General features: G+C 50.7%; 1 protein-coding gene across 1 annotated transcript in view; it reads right to left on the bottom strand.

The window, feature by feature from the left end:
- ITK (IL2 inducible T cell kinase) overlaps positions 1–18,813 on the bottom strand; it is a 58,353-nt gene extending 39,540 nt beyond the window's left edge. Inside the window, exon 1 of the mRNA XM_025179060.2 lies at positions 18,512–18,813. Within this exon, the coding sequence (XP_025034845.2) occupies positions 18,512–18,649 (138 nt within the window). The 5' untranslated portion in view covers positions 18,650–18,813. The remainder of the gene's footprint in view (positions 1–18,511) is intronic.
- Positions 18,814–24,024: the final 5,211 nt, after the last annotated feature.

Below are 24,024 nucleotides of genomic sequence, written 5' to 3'. Positions count from 1 at the left end.
GAGGGCGTAACTTCACCACAATAAAAAACCCACCGCACCCAGTCTCAGAGCAGGGTCAGCGGCCTCAGGTTCAGCTACACGGCCATCAATACAAGTATAGCCATTTGGGCTAGGGCTGGAACTTGTCCTCTGGAACCCTCTGGCCTGAGCCCAAACATCCACAGCTTAAGCCCAATGTTCCCTCTAACCTTTTCCACCCATGTGCAGAATAAAATTTTCTACATGCACCATGGCAGTCAGGAATGTGCACCACCAGGAAAACAGAAACCTAGCTGCGTGGGCTCTGCTGATCATCTGGACGCACTGGCTTCTCTCGTGAGTGCACAAGGGCACAGCTTACAGGGAACACAAGCTTGAGCTGACCCGGGCTAACCACGATGGTGTCGCAGGTTTTTCATTGCAGTGTCGAGGAGCCCTTAGAGTCTGGGTAAACCTCTAGCTCAGCAGCAGCAGCAGCCCGGAGGAGTCCCATAGCTGCTGCTGAAGAAGAGAACGTGTTTGGGTGGCCTTCTCTCCGGGAGAGGCCTGGGGTCAGGGAGAAGAAGGCCCCCTGGACAACCTCCCCAAAGAGGAGTAGTCCAGCACGACGCCCAGTGAAAACCCAGGGGAAGGTACAGGGCTCCCCAAACGGGAGGGGACAGAGAGAGGCGGAAAGACCTGAAGCTAGAAGGGGAGGAGGGACAGGGGCTGCCTGGACACGTCCCAAGCAGGGTAGACGAGTGAAGTTCCGGCGGAGCTCGGGGCCTGCTGGGAGGCAGAGGGCTCCCAGGGTTCTCCCAGGCCGGCAGGCCGGAGTCGTTCATTCCGACAAGCAGAAGCTGCGGGTGGCGCGTCGGAAAGCCGCAGGAATTGGCCACCCCGTAGGATTCACCGTGGCAAACAGAAACCCGCGGGGTTCACCGGGCCCCGCACCGTCCCCCGCAGAGTCACGAGCCTAAGGACCCAGCCCCCCCACGGGTGCCTGGTCAGAGCAACCCAGTCCCCCCGGCGCCAGCCCCCTGCCTAGGGTGCCCCAGACCCTGGCAGGGCCTCCCTTCCCCACAAGCACGTGGCCTTTGGGAAAGAAACTGCCGGCAGGAGCCAGCCAGAGACTACAGCCGCGGGAACACCGGGCACTGCTACCATTTCCTGCCCTTCTGGCTGGGACTGGTTGGCTGTTTGCTCTGCACCCCTCCCGCCCAGGCTCCCTCTGTCCCCTCGCCCTGCGTCCTCCCCTCCCCTTTTCTGTTAGCTAACCCCCCTCCCCTGGCACCTTATCCCGCCCCTCCAATAAAAACCATAGAACTCACATGCTCTTTGCCGCGGTTACACTGACCTCTCTGCTTGTGTTACACTCCACCCCACCCCCAGCCGTTGCTGTTAGAGGGGTGCTCTTTGAGGCAAGGGCCGCCTGCTACTGTTTGTACAGCCCCTAGCACAGAGGGGTCCCCCTCTCGGCTGGGCACTACTGAGTGCACCTGACTGACTGATCGATTGCAGGGAATGTTAATTTACTGCTGCCTATAGAGAAAGATGTGGAAATTACTTCTCAAGCCTCAGCACGTGTGTAACGCTTGGAGCCCCCCTTTCTCCCAGGGGTCACTGGCTCTGTCTAGTTGGGGCATGAATCGGGGTCTGAAGACACCTCCTGGGAGCCAGTCCGCGTTACTGAACCGTTGGGATTCTCCAGCGAGATCTAGCGAGGCTGGGGAATCCAAGCCCCTCTCCCAGCCCCGTCCTGCCGGCCCCCACCCCACTGCTCCGGCTGTTCTTTGCATGCAGCAGTAGATGCTCGAGTCTCCCACACTGCGGGTTTCTAGTGGTGAGACCAAAACAGTTTGTTCTTTCTCTGAGGCGACGTGCCGCTAGTGTGAGACCAGAAAAAAATCCAAACACGTGTCACCTGCCTTCAGCTAGCCCCCACTGCGCATGAAGTATGTTTTCGAGCAGCAATTATCAGAGAGTAGTGATAGAAAAGTAGCCGTGTTAGTCTGGTGTAGCTGAAACAAAAACAGGACTATGTAGCACTTTAAAGACTAACAAGTGCTACATAGTCCTGTTTTTTATTATCAGTGGCTGTGTCTAGACTGGCAAGTTTTTCCGCCAAAGCAGTTGCTTTTGCGGAAAAACTTGCCGGCTGTCTACACTGGCCGCTTGAATTTCCGCAAGAACACTGACGATCTCATGTAAGAAATCAGTGCTTCTTGTGGAAATACTATGCTGCTCCCGTTTGGGCAAAAGTCCCTTTTGCGCAAAGCTTTTGTGCAAGAGGGCCAGTGTAGACAGCTCAGATTTGTTTTGCGCAAAAAAGTCCCGATCGCGAAAATGGCGATTGGGGCTTTTTTGTGCAAAAGCGCATCTAGATTGGCACGGATGCTTTTCTGCAAAAAGTGCTTTTGCGGAAAAGCGTCCGTGCCGATCCAGATGCTCTTTTCCGCAAATGCTTTTAACGGAAAAGTTTTCCATTAAAAGCATTTGCGGAAAATCATGCCAGTCTAGATGTAGCCTATATAGAGTATTAGCAATACAGATGGAACCTGTCTAATTCGGTACTCTCTGGTCTGGCAACATCCGTGGTCCGGCATGAAGTTAGTGAGCCGGCTGTCCACTTAGCATGGGTGTGACAAAGCTTCCTGCAGTCCCATAAAGTTTGTTTACAGCCTCCAGGCCTGGCTCTCAGTGCTCTGTGCTGTTGTTTAGCTCTAATTTACCCCTAAATGTCTTCTAAGAGCCCAATCAGCAGTGGAAGTGCTGGTAGTGCTGCTAGACAATATTGACCTCCTGTGATTCGGCAAATTCTCTGGGTTAGCACTGGTCAGGTCCTGAGGGTGCTGGACGAGAGAGGTTCAACCTGTTGCAGCAGGACATAACCCTCAGCATCCACTGCAAAAGTGTTTAGAATCCCTCATCCCTCTGAAATGAGTTGTAGTGAGGGGGAGGGGGGAGGCATTGTCTTTCTGATGTACATCTGCATATCTTGTTAATGGTCATGGTAATTACACGTCCGCCCCAAAGAGACGGCAGAACTGGCTGTGCAGTGCCCTGTTAGTCCAATGTATTACCAATACGTAACGTTGCCATGCTCTGTGTCACGTACAGCTGTACCCGTTGTACTTCCTGCAGGAGCTGTGCTGTGCAAGTACGAGTTAAGGGCACCAGCTCTCCAACCTGGGGAGTTAACTTGTCCAGGATATTGTGGGTACTGGTTGAACATCAGTGCAGTAATGAAGGAGGCTAATTGCGCCGCTCTATGGGAGTGGCGCCATGGATTTCAATAGGACCAGGCTTTGCCCAGGGCATGTGAATGGTTCCCCTCTGCACGTGCAATGCTTCACCAAGAGTTTTAAAAACAGAATTGGTGGCTTCCGTGTTCATTGCTTCTCAGCGACATCCATGTCCAACGGGATCAGTTTGCAAGTACAGGTTGGACCTCCCTGGTCCGGCACTCTGGAGAATTTTCCGGACTAGGGGAGGTCCCCTGCCACTGGCCACCCACAGGAGACACCCAGCTTCTGCCCCCCAAACCTCTACTAGCCTGGCTGGGCTGCTTGCCCAGCTGTTACCGGCTCCCTGGCTGGCCTGGGCTGCCGTAGGCTCCAGCTTGTGCTGCACAGCACCAGCCTCAGTTGCCGGGGACAGGTGGGGATTCCGGCCCCACCCCACTTGCTGCAGGATGTGGGGGACTGCTCTGGGACTCTGGCCCCACTCCTGGCCCTGGCTGGGCTGTCGACCGTGCTGCCCCCAGTACCGACTGGACCAGCAGGACCACCAATGTTGCCAGACCAGAGAGTGCTGGTTTTTCAGAGGTGCAACCTGTACTGTCAATGCTGCAAACTTAACCTGGGACTGACCCCCCAAGCTGGGCTCTTTTCTTCAAATGCATCATCCCCTGAAAGCAAGACTCGGCAGGCCAAATTATGGTCGGGTAATTGTAGCCCCAGCTGTGTGACCCCCTGGTGCAAGGGAATAACACTTGGCAAACAGCGCTGTCGCTGATGTACAAGAAGGAACAGAAACCAACCCCTTCTCTTCTAGCCGAGTGGGCCCTGGAGGGCTACCAGGAGCAAAAAGCAGAAAACAATTCTTTGTGTCGGCAAAGGCAGCAGCGGTGGCGCCGAATGCACCCAAGGAGCAGCTCTCGCGTGTAAGAAGGTGACATTTTTACAAAGTCACTTCGCAGGGCACAACCACACTCGACATTATTCCTGATCCATGGGCATCAAGGTTACCCTGTCCCAACAGTACAATGGCGTGTGTTGTTCCCGGGAGCATGCTTGGTCTGTGAGCACCGGGGAACAGTAAACACAGGCTGAAATTAAAAATCAGCATGTTGACAGATGTGTGTATACCAGTTTGGGAAAGGCTTGAAAAGTCATTTGAAGCAGACTGGCCTTTTTCTCTGAACTCACAGCGGGAAAATAAGAGCCTAAACTCAACTCTAGAAATGAGGCAGAATTATGTATTGTACACATCCGTTGTACTGATTGCTGTCTGTAACGGTATTATGCACATATGTATTCTCAAAAGAAAGTTAGTCACATTCTATGACTATGGTAAATATTGATAAGATATAGTATGGTTATTGCAATGCTATAGAGACGGGTACAAAAATCTCAGAGACGTAGGCGTGTTAGTCTGTGACGATAAAAAAAATGAATGTCCCTGAGGCATCTTAGAAACGAACCTAAATATATAGATTTACAAGCTTTCATCAGCAAAACTCATTTCATCAGATGAATTGAGGTGGAAATAACAAAACCCAGTATAAAACAGCAGAAGCAGTACCCGTCAATTGTAGGGCCCATATAAGTGAGGCTAATTAAGTGGGCTGAATGAGTCCCACCCCCAACCCCATTCTTAGCTTTTGATGTGGAAATGAAGATGTTAGCGGCAAGAGAAATTGGCTTTGTAACACGCCAACCAGGTAATGTCTTTGTTTAAGCCTAGGGTAAGGGTGTCAAATCTATAGATAAATTCCAGTTCTGCAGACTCACTCTGTAATTGGCTAGTGACATTCTTTTGTAGGAGAACAGCTGCTTTTAAATCCATGTTTGAGTGTCCAGGCAGGTTATAATGTTTCCCTACAGGTTTCTGTGTGTTACCATTTCTGATGGGTGATTTGTGTCCATTTATCCTTTGTCTCAGAGACTGTCCAGTTTGGCCAATACAGCCAGTCCCCAAGTTGCAAACAGTTGACTTATGACCATTCGCAGGTATGACCGAAGCTGTCGTAAATGGCAGACTCCGAGTTATGAACGCGATCCGCACTTACAAACAGCGCGGTCATGTGTAATTCTATGGGGTCTGACTTACGAACAAACCGAGTTACAACCAATTGCTTGGTCCGTAACTGGTTCGTAAGGTGGAGAGAGGCTGTATATATGTCAGAAGGGCATTTTTGCTGGCACTTGACGGCATTATAGCCTCATTAACACAGGTCCTACAATTGACAGGTACTCCTTCTGCTGTTTATGTATGTGGGAAAAACCTACTTCATCAGATGAATTGGAGTGGAAGTAACATTTCACTCCAGTTCATCTGATGAAGTGGGTTTTGCCCACGGATGCTCATGATTCTACCGATTTTGGTTAGTCTCCAATGTGCCACAGGATGGTTCCTGGTTTTTATAGAGACAACCCATGCACATGCACCACTTTTCAGATATTAGCCACTATCAAAATGCTAAGCATTATTATTAAGTAGGTAGGTCAATAGAGAGAATATGCTAATTGGCCTATTTGTTCTGTAAAACCAGATTCACGCGGAACGAGGTCTCTGGGCTCATTTTAAATAACTTTACTGAGACTTGATCTAAATGGTCAGGGCTCAACAAATCCGTGTATCTACTCGCCCATGGTGAGTAGATTTCAGATGGTTGCCCCGTTTACCGGCAGCGCGCGTATGCACAGTGCGGGTCTGGCGCATGTGCGGTGTGGGGCTGGTGAGTGGATTTTGCCGCGGTTTGTCGAGCCCTGTAAATGATTATTATGATTGTTGTTTTAGGATAGAGTGCTCAAGCCTTTAAATCTAGTCCATGGGCTGCTGCAGCAGAGCACATACACACGCGTGTCACTTCACACACATGAGCAGTCCCACTGACATCTATGAACCGACAAACGTGCTTGTAAAGAGATGCATACGTGTCAGTGCTTTGATGGCCTGGGACCCAAATTCATCTTCTCCTTCTAGGGAGGGTTTTGAACAGGGAAGGCAAATGAAAAGCGTCTACTGCTGGGCTGAGGACTTTGTGACGATGTCTAAGAACAACAAGAGCACTTATCTCAGAGCTTCAGAAATCACGTCCCCAAAGGAAAAGGTGATGGGAAAAGAGAAAGACACTAATTGGAGGGATCAGAAGGATGGGAGACAGAGAGAAGGGAAAGGCAAGTGATCGGACAGGTTAAAGATTTAGAAATGAGTGACACCGGAGACCTGGCCTGGACACGCAGCCAAATAGAGCAAAAAAAAAAAACGGATTATAAATGGAGGAGTGCGGAGTGGGGACCCCAGGGAGCAAAAGGGGAAGAAAAGACGGAATTGCAGAATTCCTTCTCCGGGATTGTCCTGGGTCACTGCAATGCAGATTCCTCCATACACCGGCCCCTGAAAAAAACCTGAAGTTGGGCCTTCAGGAAATCAGGAAAGGGAGCATCTCATGCAAACCTGCCGTTTCAGTCAGGGACAGGGGCACACACATGCCCCTCAAGCACAGTATTTCAATGTTCTTTTTCAGCAAGTGACAAAATAGAATCCACAACTAACCCCATTAAGAGGGGCCCATGCCACCAGCCTCGGACCAGGATTCCTCAGCATTAAGGGCTGCTCAGATCTTCGGTTCTGGCTCCTTTCCCATCCAAATTAGCCTCCGGGAGACCAGTGCTGTTGTGACACCAAAAGGAAGTTGGGAACTGGATGCTAACAGCCCCTCTGGACAGTAAAACACATGTTGGCACCCAAAAGTCGACCAAATAAGTTCTCCCACAATCTCCTCGGCTGCTGGGAGCTGAATTTTGAGTAGTTCTGTGAGCTCTTTGTGTTGCTGAATGTCAAAGTAGCGCAACAGCCTGTCTCTCTGCCTGCTCCTGTGTTCCTAGTTGGGTAGAACAGGAGCAGTCCAATGGTTTGCTCTTTGTTCCCCAAACAGAGCCGTTCACTCAGTTGTTTCATACTTCCCAGAGCTTTGAAAGGGGAGGGATGCATGCCTGCAGGGCAGCAGAGATCACAAAACAGTGAGCAGAGCCAGCAGGGCAGGCATCATGGGATACTGGAGGAAGCCAGTTCTATTGACATTGGCTCCTTGTCAACAAGAAAGGAGTGGGCATTTTTCCTGACAAAAGTCCCATTGCAGTGTAAAGGCTCTCACTTGTTTGTCGCCAAAAGGCAGGTGGTAACAAAACCCTGTAGTGTAGACAAAGCCTAAAGGAATGGTTCTGGCTAGCTGGCTGCCCTGGGAAAAATGCCAAGTTCTGCACGGCTGGAAGGCTCGAGGCAGCAAGTCCTTTGAAGGTGCAAGGAACAAAATTGGAAAATTACAGCAACCTAAGTGCTGGCCACACCGGAACTATATCAATGGGAGACGTTCTCCTGCCAACATCACGGCAGTGACGTAACCATGCCAATGGGAGAAAGTTTGCATGGAGCATCTTTACCAGGCATGTTTCCACAATGCAGTTGGGCTGATGTAGCGTTTCTAGTGGCGACCAGCTTAGTGGGGCTACTCTAAATCCGGGCCATGAAAGGGATCCAAAGGGAGAAGAATAACAGCAGAAAAAAAAGCACAAAGCTGCTCCAAGCATGCCTGGTTTGTTAATTACGGAAATGTTATTGTTCTTCAAGCATCACACACTTTGGACCCGATCTGACTGCTCAATGGAAAGACTTCTTTGGGAGTGGGTCTGAGCGAATTCTGCTTCAGAACTGATGGCAACACATGACCTCCCATTTCCACACCGCTACTTAAGTTCGCCCTTCTCCGACAATAACCTAGGCCATGTCTTTACTCCGGGGAAGATTGATGCTGCTGCAATTGATCTTCCGGAGTTTGATTTAGCAGGTCTAGTAAAGACCTGCTACATCAAACTCAGAGGGCACCCTCATTGGCAGCCAGTACTCCTCTTCCTTTGAGAAGTAAGGGAAGCTGACAGGAGATTTTGCTTCTGTCTGCCTCTTGCTGTGTGGACAGTGGAGAAACTTGAATCAAAGTGCGTCGACTCCAGCTATGTGATTAATATTGCTGGAGTTACATATCTTGATTTGACCTTCCCCGTTAGTGTAGACCTGGCCTACGTCAGGAATGTAACATTACAGTGGGGGAGGACACTGTAAATAATAATTAAAAACCACGGTGCCTTCCATGATCATAATTCTGTTAACACATGTTATCAGCGAGAGTTATTGATGACATTTACAACCTTGAACTTTCCATTTATGTGGTCGCTTGCCACCTGCTCGCGCTGCTGCACGTGGGGGTTCTATTGCCTTCTCGTTAGGTATTAAGAAGTGCTGAAAGCTGGACTGGTGTCACTGACAGCTGATATTTTCCCTGGATTAAGTGTTTTACCCTGTCTTGGAACTGCAGCGTTTTTTCCTAGGTAGAGAGGGATTGGGTCACCGGGTCTAACCTATCGTCTGTCTAGTTCAGTAGCCTCTTTCTGACAGTGTCCAGTACCAATGGCCTCACGGGAAAGTGGGAAATGTATCGGTGATGTTACTGTGGTTTTGCATGGGATTCTGGGTAATTATGCCTACGCTTTGAGTCATGTGATACATTTAGCTTTTGAACACGTATATGTGGTTGTGTATTGTACACATGCCAGGATAGTAACCTGGACAGTGCTGAGACACGTATCGCTAGCATCTGCAGGATTCTGTACCACAGAACTGGAAGTCTGTTACTGGAAGTTAGGTAGTCTGACTTCCGTTGGGATCCATGTTCCCCCTTGGCTGTGCGCTTGTGCGGCCTCTCAGGAGAGATTCAAATGCCACCCAGCGGATGAGCAGAGTGCCCACCGCGAGGTTTTATTTCAACTGATGGTGCACATTCGCACATGTCTCCATGCACACACAAATTATTTCGCATATGAATGGAAACAAAGGGATGGAAAAGATGAGCGGGAACGTGGGTTGGGATCAGTAATTGTCTTTGCTGCTGTTTCATCCTCTGCTTTTCTGCTTCAGCTACAGCGTCTTTCAACTTTGCTTGACTGTTCTGTACTCTGCTGCGGGTGGGACTCGGTGGTACGTCGCACGCAGCGTGCTTTCAGCTGTGCATTGCACGGCCGAACCTCACTCGGCGCCGGATCTCCACCGTGCATGTAGGCAGCTGGGCTAGGGACATAGATCTGGGCAAGTAGGGCTGAAAAGGGGAGTGATTCCACTTCTGCTTTATCTCCGGCCCCCGTAGCCCCCTGGACACTCCTCTGTAGCTGCCAGGCAGCCACTGGGTGGGGCAGGGGGAGATCAGGGTGGCAGGGGAAAGCCACCCTCTGCTGGGCAGTGCCTCTAGCAATCGGTAGAGAGTTACTCTAGCCCAGCAGGTTTCACATTTCTTTTTCCCCATGACCCAGCTGAAGAAAAGTGTTGATGCCGCGACCCAACAGAATGTGACTGGAATGTGGGCTCTGGGGTGGGGCTGAGGAGGAGCTTTGAGGTGCATGAGGGGCTCTGGCTTGGGGGGGGGCAGGGCTGGGGCAGGAGGGGCTTCCCTGGAGCGGCTCCCGGTCAGCGGTGCAGCGGGGGGCCTAAGGCAGCTTCCTGCCTCTCCTGGCACCGCAGACCAGGCTGCCCCCAGAAGCAGCCGGCTGCAGGTTCCCAGCCAGTGGGAATGCGGAGCTAGTGCTCGAGGCAGGGGCAGGGCACGGAGACCTGTACGCTCTCCCCCCCGCCACACCCCGCCTAGGAGCCAGGCTGCTGCCGGCCACTTCTGGGGCGCAGCGCTGTCTGCGGAGCCAGGCCAGGCCAGGCAGGGAGCTGCCTTAACCCCCACGCCCTCCTCTGCTCACCTGATCCCCCTGCAGCAACGAGCCTCAGCGCCCGACATCCCACCCCCCTGCCCTGGGTCGTGATCCCTAGAGGGAAAACCCTTGCACTAGTGCACCACCTCGTGAAACACCCCCCAGGAGAGAAGGGCACTGGGGCAGTTCTCGGTGAAGAAAGCCACGCTCCTGCCCCTGGCTGAGCTCACTGAACCAGGGCACTGTCCTCTCTCGGAACCGAGCCGTTCCATCGCAAGGCAGATTAGAAACCTCTCCTCCGAATTCTAACAACTAACGAGACCAGCCCAACGGAGGCACGGCAGCACGTCCAGCCCCCATCCTGATCAAGGGCCCGTGGTGCTAGGTGCCCTTCCAGCAGTCAGGGTCATCTCTCAAGGGACAGAAAAGTCGTGAATCGAAGCCAATTCCACCCCCAAATCTTCCCCGGGTGTGAAGTGACGTGCTCAATGTGTTAGTGGGGATGAGCGTGGTCGGCTGGCTGGCAAACAGGCCTGGCACAGGGAAGATGGGTTTTACTTTGGTTAAATGCTGGGGACAGGCTCCCCTCAGCTGCAAAAACCAGCACGGCCCCGCTGAAGAAATATAAAACAAGAGAAACTACGATAGGCTCAAAAAAGGAGCAAGGCCGTCAACAGAGCTACACAGATCGACACCAGGTCTGGACCTGCCGCTCTGTGCATTTGCAAAGGGCTGACGAATCGCTGCGTCACTCCAGCTTTGCAGGGGTGTCAGTTGGATCTGGAGTTCCAGCGGCCTATAACCGGGGGGACTCAGGCCCATCAAATTCCTTCCAAAGGTATCAGGCCTGTAACATCCTTCCGAAGGTACGTTAGCTTTTCGACATTGAAAGCGAGCCGTCCAGAGCAAAGATTGGCTTTAGACAATGGAAACACAGTCGATCTCTTTTCACATTCCACAAGGTCGTTGTGTCCATTTGACAGCAGCTGTATAAAGTACCCGTTCACCTTCTCATTTCTGCCTGGGCTAGATCATGCCCTCTTGAAAACCACTGGCCTGGTATTCATCCAGGTTTCTATCTAACACCTGACAAAAAAACATTGTCCGACTCCTCTCATGATGTCCACGTTCTCCCGGCTCACGTCTGTGGCACATGCAAACTTTTCTAAAAGTACAAGGTCCTATCACTACATGGAGGTTTGTTGACTGGGAAAAGACGGTAGAATAGGAGGTTATGGAATCTCCTGCCATTATATATTTTTTAAGTACAAGTTAGGCAAATATCGGCCAGGAATGGTCCAGTTATTATATACCCTGCCTTGAGTGCAAAGACGGGCCTCTTGAGTTCTCTTCCATTCCTATAACTCTAGAATAAAATTCAATACGGACAAATGAAAAGTACTCCACTGAGGAAAGAGCAAACAGTTGCTTGTGTACAACTTAGGTTGGACATTAGGAAAAACTTCCTACCTGTCAGGGTGGTTAAACACTGGAATAAATTGCCTAGGGGGGTTGTGGAATCTCCATCTCTGGAGATATTTAAAAGCAGGTTAGACAGACGCTTGTCATGGAAGATCTGGATGGTGCTTGGTCCTGCTATGAGGGCAGAGGACAGGACTCAAATACCTCTCGAGGTCCCTTCCAGTTCTAGTGTTCTAGGATTGTGTGAAAATGGGAAATGACTGCGTAGGAAAGAGAACTGCAGAAGGGGATCTGGAGTAGAGCGTCAAAGCCAAATATGAATCAACAGTGCAGTGCTGTTGCAAAACCAAGCATCCATCATTCTGGGCTGGCTTAGCAGGAGTGTTGTGAGCAAGACACGAGGCGTCGTTCTTCCACTTGACTCCAGGCTGATAAGGCCTCAGCTGGAGGATTGTGCCTAGTTCCGGGAGCCACGTTTCAGCAAAGAGATGGAGAAACGAGAGAAAGTTCAGGGACGAGTAACAAAAAGGAGCAAAGGTCTAGAAACCCTGATCTGCCAGGGAAGATGGAAAAGCCTGGGTTTGTTTAGTCTGGAAGGGAGAAGACTGAGCGGGGACAGGACAGTTTCCAAGTGACCATACAAGGAGGAGGGAGAAAAACCCTTCTGTGACCTCCAAGGCAGGCTCAGCAATCTTGAGCACGTGGCCGGTCGGGGTAAATCCGCTGGGCCGTGAGCCATTCTGTTTACATCGACCATCTGCCGACACAGCCCCCACAGCTCCCCTGGCTCCGGTTCACTGTTCCTCGCCAATAGGAGCTGCGGGAAGGGGCAGCTGGGAACGGCAAACCGCAGCCCCTGGGAATGGCAGGAGGCTGGGCCTGCGGACGGTCGGCACAAACAAAATGCCTTGCGGCCCAGCGGATTCACCTGATGCGCCGTGTACCGATGTCACCGAGCCCTCGAAGGGCAGGACACGAAGCAATGGGCTGAAATTGCAGCAAGGTAGAACATTAGAAACACTTCCTGCCTGTCCGGGGGGTTAGACGCTGGAATAAATTTCCTAGGGAGGTTGTGGAATCTCCATCACTGGAGACATTGAAGAGCAGGTTGGCCAGACACCTGTCAGGGATGGTCTGGTGCTTGGTCCTGCCATGAGGGCAGGGGACCGGACTGGATGATCTCTTGAGCTCCCTTCGAGTCAAGGTACGTTCCAGCCACATATCAGCCAATGGGGCGCGGATCCAGCCTCTCCCAGGCGTGCTTGCTGCATGGGCGTTGTGCGGAAAAGCAGCAGCGCTCCTCAGAACACGCCTGGGCGCCGCGCGAGTGTCCCCGTTTTTACAGACGGGAAACTGAGGCACAGCGCGGCCTCTCCAAGGTCACAGAGGGAGTCTGCGGCAGAGCGGGGACGTCAGCCCATGTCTGCTGGGTCCTAGGGTTGTGCCCTAAGTCGAACCCGAGGGTGGGGAGAGCCCTCAGGAGGCCATCGAGGCCCCTGCCCAAAGAAGGAAGTGCTGCAGCGTCTCTCTGCTCTATCTGCCTCCAGGCCGGAGGTGCTGGTGGAATAGCTGGAGGAGGAGGGGCCTGAAAGCCATTCAACCATGCAGTAAATCGATGCTTAGTGGGTGCAGCATCACTCCCAGCTCCCCTCGATTCAGCACCTTTGCTCTGGAGAGGTGTCTAGTCGGTGAAGGCACTTTTGACAGTCCCTCTGGGCTCTGACTACGAGCCCCGACATACTGCTGGAAACGTGGCCTTGAGGGAACATGTCCTCAGGGATTTGCTGGTTTGCTTCCCTCTCCATGATGCAAGCCTAGGGCCCAGACAAGCACCCGCTTGCTCACAGGGGTAACTCCCCACGAGTGTGGTCCCATCAGACTTGGTATGACTCAAGTGACTTACAAGGTAGGACTGGTCCCTACCCTGCAACCCTAGCTCCCGGAAGTCACGACAACACACGCAATAGGACCTATCCGGTCCGCACGGCTCCTGACATGCAGGGGAGGATCGGCCCTTAGCAACAAAACATTTTGCCTTTCCCGGTGATTTGCATACTCTAATAAAGGAGCTTGTGATGGCCTCCACGCGTCTATTACCGAGGCTCTGCTTGAGGCTAAGACAACCCTGCTTTGTGCACTGCATAACGAATTTCAGGAAACAGAGCGTCTTATTGTTGCTAGTTAGTTTGGGGCTCGTTCTCCAGCGGATGTAAGTAAATATCTTCTATTAGCATCTTCTTCTGTGCACTCAGAGCAAGAGGAGAATGGAGCCTTCTGTGTCCGGAATGTCATCTTACAAAAGAATAATAGAGGCATCGGCCACTCGAACAGGAAGGGACCTCAGAGGTCACCACGTCCAGTCCCCTGCCCTCACCGCAGGACCAAGCACTGTCTAGATCATCCCTGACAAATATTTATCCAACCTGCTCTTCAATATCTCCAGTGATGGAGATTCCACAAGCTCCTTAAGCAATGTATTCCAGTGTTTCACCACCCTGACAGGCAGGAAGTTTTTCCTAATGTCCAACCTAAACCTCCCTTGCTGCAATTTAAGCCCATTGTTTCTTGTTCTATCATCAGAGGTCAAGTAGAACAATTTTTCTCCCTCCTCGTAACACCCTTTTAGATACTTGAAAACTGTTATCACGTCCCCTCTCAGTCTTCTCTTTTCCAAAATAAACCCAATTCTTTCTGTCTTCCCTCATAGCTCGTGTTTTCTAGACCTTTAATCATTTTTGTTGCTCTTCTCTGGACTTTCTCCAATTTTTCCACATCTTCCTGAAATGTGATGCCCAGAACTGGACACAATCCTCCAATTGAGGCTTAAGCAGTGCAGAGCAGAGCAGAAGAATGACTTCTCATGTCTTGCTCACAACACTCCTGTTAATGTATCCCAGAATCATGTTTGCTTCTTTTGCAACAGTGTCACACTGTTGGCTCATATTTAGCATGTGGTCCATTATGACCCCTTTCCGCAGTACTTCCTAGACAGTCGCTTCCCATTCTGTATGTGTGAAACTGATTGTTCCTTTCTAAGTGGAGCACTTTGCATTTGTCCTTATTAAACTTCATCCTATTGACCTCAGACCATTTCTCCAGTTTGTCCAGATCATTTGGAATTATGACCCTATCCACCAAAGCAGTTGCAACCCCTCCCAGCTTGGTATCACTGGCAAACTTAATGGCTGCGTCTAGACTGGCATGATTTTGCGCAAATTCTTTTAACGGAAAAGTTTTTCCGTTAAAAGTATTTGCGCAAAAGAGCATCTACTCTTCTGCGCAAAAGAATCCATACCAGTGTAGACTCTCTCTTGGGCAAGAAAGCGCTGATGGTCATTTTAGACATCGGGCTTTCTTGCACAAGAAATTAACATGGCTGTCTACACTGGCCCTCTTGCGCAAGAATACTTGCGCAAGAGGGCTTATCCCTGAGCGGGAGCGTCAGAGTATTTGTGCAAGAACCACTGATTTTGTACGGTGCAAATGCTCGCGGCCAGTGTAGACAGGTGGCAAGATTTTGCGCAAAATCATGCCAGTCTAGATGCAGCCAATAAGTGTCCTCTCTATGCCAATATCTAAATAATTGATGAAGATATTGAACAGAACCGGTCCCAAAACAGACCCCTGCAGAATCCCACGTGTTATGCCCTTGGATAGAAAGTTATTATGATTATTTTTAAAATGTGCCTTTCTGGCACCCATAACATTGGATATTGCTGACAGACTTGCCCCTGAATATCTCCGCGATGTCGTTAATTTCATCCCTTTAACCATCACAGCTTTGCTCAATGTCCTTTTAGACTTGGGAGGCTTGTCCTACAGAAACAGGGCAGGATACTTTGAGGGGCTAGCTCCTCCGACCTCAGACCAGCACAACGTAAATGCGGGTTTAACATTAAGGCTGTGTCCAGACTCCATGCCTCCGTCGACGGAGGCATGTAGATTAGCCAGATCGGAAGAGGGAAATGAAGCCGCGATTAAAATAATCGCGGCTTCATTTAAATTTAAATGGCTGCCCCGATCTGCCGATCAGCTGTTTGTCGGCAGATCGGGAGAGTCTGGACGCGATGCCCCGACAAAGAAGCCTTTCTTCATCGACACAGGTAAACCTGGTTTCACGAGGCTTACCTGTGTCGATGAAGAAAGGCTTCTTTGTCGGGGCATCGCGTCCAGACTCTCCCGATCTGCCGACAAACAGCTGATCGGCAGATCGGGGCAGCCATTTAAATTTAAATGAAGCCGCGATTATTTTAATCGCGGCTTCATTTCCCTCTTCCGATCTGGCTAATCTACATGCCTCCGTCGATGGAGGCATGGAGTCTGGACACAGCCCAGGTGTGTGCAGTCCCACTGGAATCCGTGGGGCCACTTGTGCACTTACCACGTCTGCTCTCTGTGCTTTGCTTCAAGATCAGGCATGAGCTTCAACTCTTGGCTGGACCAGGACCAGGGTGCATGGTAAGGCCAGAGAAAGGAATGAACTAACACAGTCGATCTTTGGGCCAGGTTTGTAGAGATGTTAAATCTCTGCTCATATGCACCACCAGAGGGTTACAATGGACATCCAAAGAGACCCTCACATTGAGTTCAGAAGACTGGGAAACCATCATGTCAAGCCAGGGTGCTAAAGCCACATTTTCCTACCGCCGGTGAAAAGTAGTGGTGGTGTCGGCCCGGCCCTTGGAAGACTCAGGAGACAAGCGAAGACCAAAAGGGTGGGTAGCATGAGCCACCTTCTCAGCCCTAGAGCTTGTCCCACCAGATTGGAGACCAATGAGGCAATGCCGAAGCCTGCACAGAATTACCTGCTCTGACTGTCATAGATAAGCAAAAGAGTTCATACTTCAGGGCTAACTGGTCCTTATCTGCACTCCTATCTTCATTTTGCACCAGGGAGGTTTATTAATATAATGGACCTGCTAAGACGATTTACACTGGCACAAACCCAATGCTACACAGTGGAGTATCAGGTCCTACAGTTACTGGTATAGCTGTGTGCATGTTGTATATACCTGCCTCCAGGAGACAAACCTAGTGATAGACAATGGCCAACTGTGTCCAGTTCTTTACACCACATTTCAGGAAAGATGGAGAAATTTGAGAGGATCCAGAGAAGAGCAACAAAAATTATGAAAGATCTATGAGCTATGAGGGAGGACTGAAAGAATTGGGTTTGTTTAGAGAAAAGAGAAGACCGAGAGGGGACATGATAGCAATTTTCAAGTACCTAAAATGGTGTTACAAGGAGGAGAGAGAAAAATTGTTTCCCTTGGCCTCTGCTGATAGGACAAGAAGCAATGGGCTTAAACTGCAACAAGGGAGGTTGAGGTTGGACATAGCGAAAAAGTTCCTAACTGTCGGGGTGGTTAAACACTGGAATAAATTGCCTAGGGAGGTTGTGGAATCTCCATCGCTGGAGATAGTTAAGAGCAGGTTAGACAGACACCTGCCAGGGATGAGCTAGATGGTGCTTGGTCCTGTTGTGAGGGCAGGGGACTGGACTTGATGACCTCTCAAGGTCCCTTCCAGTTCTAGGGTTCTAACTCCTCAGCTAGTCTAACTCACTTACTTCAGGGGACAGTGTTATTGACTTAAATGAAGCTATGACAAGTTACTCCGCCGTTGCTCTGGTTCGGCACATTTACATTTGAGGTAAAAGAAGCACGTCCGCTGTGCATGCCAAATACGCTGCAATTATCTTGGCACACTCCGATGTTTGTAAATGGTACAAGGACATATTTTGACAAGTTTGCTTAGATATGTAGCTTGTTACGGCCCTATACGTCGTCCCATTTTTGCCTCATTAGGATTTAGGGCACAAGGGGGTATAATTTTCTAGAGCACTGAAGTGACTTTCACGCTGCTGTCCTGTTCAAAGTCCGTGGGTTTGATGTTCAAAGGTATTTAGGTGTCTCCAAATGCAGATAAATGCCGAATGGGGTTTTCAAAAGTGCCAAGCCAGGTTATGTGCCTGTTAAAGGGAGCTAGGCACCAAAGTAAAGCACATAGAGGGATTTTGAAGAACACCTATCTGCAACTTTTGGCAACTAAATGTCTTTGAAAATCAGACCCAGAGAGACTTAGGTTCCTAAATCAATTAGGCACTTGTGAAAATTGTTCCCATTCTTACTAGGCTACGTAGTTGTATTAACATCTTAACTCTTCAAATGACGACATTTGGACCACAGAATAGACACTCTCAGTCAAACTGAAAATATACATCTTGGATTGCAATAATATATTTTAAAAAATTTAAATATAGTATTTAAAATAAACCACATGCATTTTATGGTGCCTGAATGGATTCTTACAAATTCAAAAGAAACATGGCAGTGCAACTGGAGAGAAACAACACTTACAAGCAGCAATACACCCTTAAAGTCGTGTATTGATGTCCCTGTTTGTAGACCCTGGCAAACAAACTGAGTAAGGTTACAACGGGTGGCTCCAGCCAGTTGTGTGCTTCCATATGCACAAAAGGAGACACGATGGGAGTTTTGCTTTGATAAAAGCACCCATAAAAGGTTGCTAACACACATTAGCTTCTAATTCTTTTCATAGTTTCAGGGCTAGGCATCTGAGATGTGCTTAGTCTGAGTGCATCTGAATATCAGACCCCCTCCTACAGCCTACTCCCCGAAACAACTGACCCCGTTAGAACCTGACCTCGAGAGTTTTGATTAACAAACATGGAGTCCGTCATGCAGAGAACCATCCTTCTACTGGAGCTGAGTGTCTGCCCAGTTCCAATTTGTTTGGTCTGATTTTCTATATGCAATTAAAACGTATGGCGAGAATCCCTGTTACCCAACTTTATAACTTTGATCAAAACATGCCCCGAGCTACAGCACTATCCATTTGAATTGCCTAGTACACAGTCAGTTAGGCATCTTGGAGGGAGGCAGGTATTCAGACCGCGCTACGTTTCTTTGCTCAAACCAGGTTTGATCCTCCATTCCTTCGACACGCCAAACCGCCACTGACCTATGGGGAAGTTTTGGGTGGGCACAGAATGCCATGGAGGGCCCTCCACCAGTAGCTAGTTTAAGTAGATGTTGGGCGCATGGGATTTCACAGCATACACTGTTCCCCCCTCCCGTTCAATACTCTCGACTCACGAGCCTGCAAAAAAACGAGAGAGAAAATGGCTCACGTACCCCATGGCGATGCTCAAAATAAGCCAGCTTGGATTTGGTTAAAACGAAGAAGCGCACTTTGAAGTTGGAGGGAGAGGTCCGTCTCTTCTGCTGGGATTTTTTGATCAGCTGCTCTTCCAGGAGAACACAATTATTCATGGTTCGGCAGGGCACGGCGCTCCTCCCGGACCCCGCACGCCGGTCCCAGACCCGCACTCCAAGCACAAGTCCAGAAAAGAGAAACAAGAAAGAGGGCAGTTGATTTTTTCAACAAAAAAAAGGTGTTTGAAAGGCAGCGTAGGTGCACAAAGCCTTATCTTTCCGTCTGTCATCTAGGCAGCACTGTAGCGCTTCCTTTCTGTCAAAACCGTAACCACATCCTCTCCCAAGTCATCAAGTGAACAGCACATGCTGAAAAATACTCTACGGCGAATGTTGTGGAAAAAATGAAAATGTGATGGGCGCTCTTGACAAATGTGATTTTTCTGTAAAGGCTCGGGGATTAATTAAAAGTTGTGGCATGATTACATAATGGCCCACTCAACCCGCTCTTAGCAAATATAGGGATGTCTGCTCAGGGTGGACTCGGATATAACGAAACAGCATCTTTTTCGTGCTTTGGGGAGGATTTCATACATCCACGTTCCTTGTACAGACGGGTGGTATGGTCTGTGTTACCTCCAGCCTATCTCTCACCTCATGCACTGTACTTAGTGTCATTTGTTTGACGTACAGGTTGAACCTCTGAAATCCGGCACTCTCTGGTCCAGTGCCCGAGAGCCTTCACTAGGCCATGAGCCAGGAGTACAACCCAGGCCAGCCCGGCAGGGAACGCAGCCCCATCCGAGGCTGGGAGCAGAGCCCAGTGATCGGGGCTAGCATTCCAGAGGGTCTGATGGCTGGGAAGGGAGCCTTGACCTCCCTAGTCCGGAAAACTCCCTGGTTCGGAACCTGAGGGTGCCGGACCAAGGAAGTCCAACCTATATTTCAAAGACACGTAGCATGTAACTACAAAGACTCTGACGTGTAGGCATTGACAAATTGCAGATCCGAGCAATTAAAAGCTGGTGTATAAATGAAGTTACATTCATTATATGTGTTATGAGATGCCATACCAATGAAGTTTATTTATATCTTTTCAATATTGTCATTAATGATTATTCATACTAATAACACGGAGCTCTTTTGTAGTGCGTTTTGTCAGTAGATGGCAAAGCGCTTTGGGGAAACTGAGGCAGGGGGCGTCGCAATGACATAACTGCTTACTAATTGCTGAATGTTCCAGATGTGGCCGGGTGGAAGGCAGTCTGTGGGTGAATGTTCCAAGAAAGTGTAGGCAGAATATACATGCTCTAGGTGTATCAAAGTCCATGTAATCTGTGGCAAAGGTACACCTAAATGCTATATCAAGAGCTGTTCATTTCTGTAGCACTGCACTGTGGCTGGACTGGAAAATCGGTGGCAGTTTGAGGTGAATTTAAAGAAAAAGTGAAAGGTTTTGTTACATTAATGTGGAAGTGACTAATACAATCAGTACAACATCCACTGTTTTATTTGACATTAATTGCAATTAATTTTACTCTGCCTCTGAATTTAACTCTGAATTAGGGCTGTGGGATAAGCACTGTGCTGGTTGCTCTTGGCCATTATTTGCCTGTAGATCATTTGAGCAATGCTCACTTTTAAAATGGCACCATTAGGTTCCAGAGTTAATACCAAATTGTGATGAATGGGGAAAGTTCATACCTCTCTTTGAGCTATTCTTTTAGGGTATGTCTACACTATCCTCCTAGTTCGAACTAGGGAGGCTAATGGAGGCATTCGAAGTTGCAAATGAAGCCCAGGATTTAAATGTCCCGGGCTTTATTTGCATCTTCCCGTCTGGGCGCCATTTTTAAATCTCATTAGTCCAAACTAACTGCCTGCGGCTACACGCAGCAGTCAAACGTTAACTCGAACTAACTCCTTAGTTCGAGTTAACGTTAAGTCCTTAGTTCGAATTAATGTTTGACTGCCGTGTGTAGCCGCGGGCAGTTAGTTCGGACTAAGGGGATTTAAAAATGGCACCCAGATGGGAAGATGCAAATAAAGCCCAGGATATTTAAATCCAGGGCTTCATTTGCAACTTCGAATGCCTACATTAGCCTCCCTAGTTCGAACTGGGGCGGTAGTGTAGACATACCCTTAGGCTGTCTGCAAACTCCAGAGGCAATGTTATTTAATGTATGTGCAGAATCAGCACTGATATAAAGGGTGAATTTCATGTCAGGCGCCGAGACAGAAATCAAGGGCCAAATGTTCAGTTTGATTTGCAACGTGGTGCATCTCACACAACTGCACCCCTGCTTTATAGGTGTAAATACCTGCCTGCGTGTTACAGAGTTGTAATGCTTATGCAAAGGCAAGGGTTCAAACTGCTTATTTTGGTGTTTGTGCCTGCAGAGTATATGCCCATAATGTATCATACACCCATATGTAGCAGAGTCTGAAATGTACCCCCAAGGTTTTCTGTCATTTAGGTGTAACGCCGACAGCTGGAACCGAAACTGGGACCTCTGGAGCTTAGAGTATGACCCTCTACAGCAGGCGTGGCAATAATGTTCGTAAGGGGGCCACTTAATGCATGGTCATGGGCTGGCTCCACCCCCAGATGGGGCGGGGCCTGAGGTGGAGGGGGCGGGGCTGGGGACTAGCCCCCAGAGTTATCTGGGCTGGGGGCATTGAATTAAAAACACAGCAAAGGGCTTGTGGCTCTATCCTCTGCCGAGGTAGCACCCCAAGTGGGAGCCGGGAGCCATTTAAATAGGATCCTGCTGCCTGAGCTGCCTCCTGGACGTTTGGTGGCCCAGGCAGCAGGAGATAAATAGAAAGCAGCCAGATGCAGCCCACGGCCGGATTGAAGTGTGAGGTGGGCTGGATTTGGCCTCCAGGCCGCATCTTGTCCAGCCCTGTTCTACAGCCTGAGCTAAAAACCGGCTGACTCTCAGCTAAGGCTGTAGAGAACTAGGACTGGCGGACATGACCGCTTGGGAACTGTTACTGGCTTTGGGCCGGGTTCTGTTCTCATGGGTGTTTTAGCTCCAGTAACCTCACTGGACCGTCTCCTGATTTCCACAGGCAGCCTAAGATCAGAACCAGGCCTCCCATGCCCGGAGGTGCCATAACGCGGCTAGCTCTGATTACTTATTGGCCTCGTTTCGAATTTGTTTCCGGCCAGGCCCCACCACATACGAGATGCGGTCCTGACAGGCCGGGAGGAACATCCATGAGGCGCATCATGCTCTGACTGCAGAGAGAGAAGAGCGAGAAGTAGAAATCTGGCTTCCTTTGAAAAATGACTGTGAGGGACAGCTAGAGGCACGGTTGTCAGTGGCCAAAGTGGATCTTCAAGAAGGACTCCCATGTGGGCGGGGCAGGGGCCTGGAAGAGAAGGCCCACCTCGGCCGGCAGAAGAAGAGGCGAGAAGCTGATAAACAGGCAGCTGAGGGGAATAACACCGGAGGAGCGGGGAGGATGTGGGGGGCGAAGTGACGAGGGTGGTAGATGGGGAGGGCAGACGTGTTTTCAAAGCTTGATTCTGGTGCGATAAGAGCTGGGGCGTCAGTGAGCGATTGGAAGAGAGGGGCGATGAGATCATGTCTGCAGGCAGGCTGGCAGCCGCAGCTTGCATGGTGTAAATAGGCCGGCTTTGGATGGCCCAAAGAGGGAGATAGTGCCAGACCCAAGGGGGTTGAGGGAAGGTCCGAAGTGGGGGCTTGGCTAAGGGTATGGGAGGGAAAATAATGGAGACGCTGAGGAGGAGGAGATGCCAGATTTGGATACGGCCTGGATCTGGAGGAAAGGGAGGCAAAATGAACCCCAAGAGTCATAGAACCCTGGACGTGGTAGGGATCTCGCGTCCAGTCCCCTGCTCTCCCGGCAGGACCAAGCACTGTCTAGATCAGTGGTCACCAACCAGTCGATCGGGATCTACTGGTAGATCTTGGAGCTCAGACAGGGGATCCTGACTGGTTTGGCTTTCAAGCGTTGTCACGTCACTTACGCCTCCCCACGCGGTCACGGTGCCCTCTGTCTTGGAGCTGCCCCCCCGGCAGCCTCCCGCTTGGTGTGGAGAGAGAAGGGGGGGGCGCTGGTGTCAGGATGTCCCTCCTCCCTCCACTCCTGTACCCTATCTCCACACAGTCAGACGGGGATGGAGGGAGCTTGACGATGCAAATCTGTCACTCTCACACCCTGTGTGCGTCTGTCGTTCTCACACACGCACACCATCCTTCCCTCTCCTCTCCCGGCCCAACACACAGGCGGGGGGTTGTTACTGCTCGCAAAGGGGGATAGTTTCGGTGTTTGACTGGTCGGTGCATTTCATCATTTTCATTTCTCTCTCACACGCCGGTGTAATTCTTGGAGCAGCGAGTTCTCAAATGCCGAACCTGCCCTGGCTGGAGTCCCTATCCCCGTGGGAACAGCTGCTCCTGGACGGGGCTGGCATGTGGAGCAGGGGGTCTCCGCATGGTGGCCTGGCCTGCGGACACCGCCCTTGCAGCTCCCGTTGGTCCGTAATGGGGAACCGGGGCCAGTAGAAGCTGTGGGCTCCGTGCCTGTAGATGGGGGCAGCGCATGGCTCCATGGAGTCACTGCTGCACGTGCCAGCTGCTTTGGGGAGCAGTGCAGGGCCGGGGCGGGAGTGAGCCGCCTTAGCCCTGCTGCTCCACCACGTGGAAGCCGTCTCAGTGAAACGGTGCCCAGCCAGAGCCTGCTTCCTGAACCCCTGCCCCCAGCCCCTGCCCCTGAACCCCCTCCTGCCCCCAACCTCCTGCCCCAGACGTGAGTCCCCCTGCACCCAAACTGCTTCCCAGAGCTTGCCCCCTGGATCCCCTCCTGGGCCCCAATCCCCCACCCTGGGCTAAGCCGGGAGCCCCCCCCCATACTCCAAACCCCTTGGCCAGGGTGGGCCCGAGCCATTCTTGCGCCCCGGGCGTGCGGCACCTCATTGGTGTGTACAGGGCGCCGCGCCCCCAGGCATGCATGGCCCCGCCCTGGGCGGCAACTTATGGGGGGCACCTGATGCGGCATCTCTTACCACTTCAATCAGGCGCCCCCATAGGTTGGCGCCCGGGCAGCTGCCCGGCTAGCCCCCCCTTAATCCGGCCCTGCCCTGGGCCCGTGACCAGAGCCTGCACCCCAACCCCCTACCAGCCTGGTGAAAGTGAATGAGGATGGGGGAAGAAGAGGGATGGAACGAGCAGAGTGAGGCCTTGGAGAAGGGTGGAGCAGGGGTGAGGCCTCATAGAAGGGGCAAGAAGGAAGCGGGGCGAGGGGATTTGGGTTTGAGGTAGATCCTACATTGCGCTTCAATTGAAAAAGTGATCTTGTGGGTAAAAAGATTGGAGACCCCTGGTCTGGATCATCCCTGACAGGCGTCTGTCCAACCTGCTCTTCAATATCTCAGGGATGGAGATTCCACAACTTCCCTAGGCAATTTATTCCAGTGTTTCACCACCCTGACAGGAAGTTTTTCCTAATGCCCAACCTAA

The sequence above is a fragment of the Pelodiscus sinensis genome, chromosome 17 (assembly GCF_049634645.1).
Source record: "Pelodiscus sinensis isolate JC-2024 chromosome 17, ASM4963464v1, whole genome shotgun sequence".
NCBI lineage: Eukaryota > Metazoa > Chordata > Testudines > Trionychidae > Pelodiscus > Pelodiscus sinensis.
The sequence above is the reverse complement of the archived record's forward strand: the minus strand, read 5'-3'. Positions and strand labels throughout refer to the sequence as shown.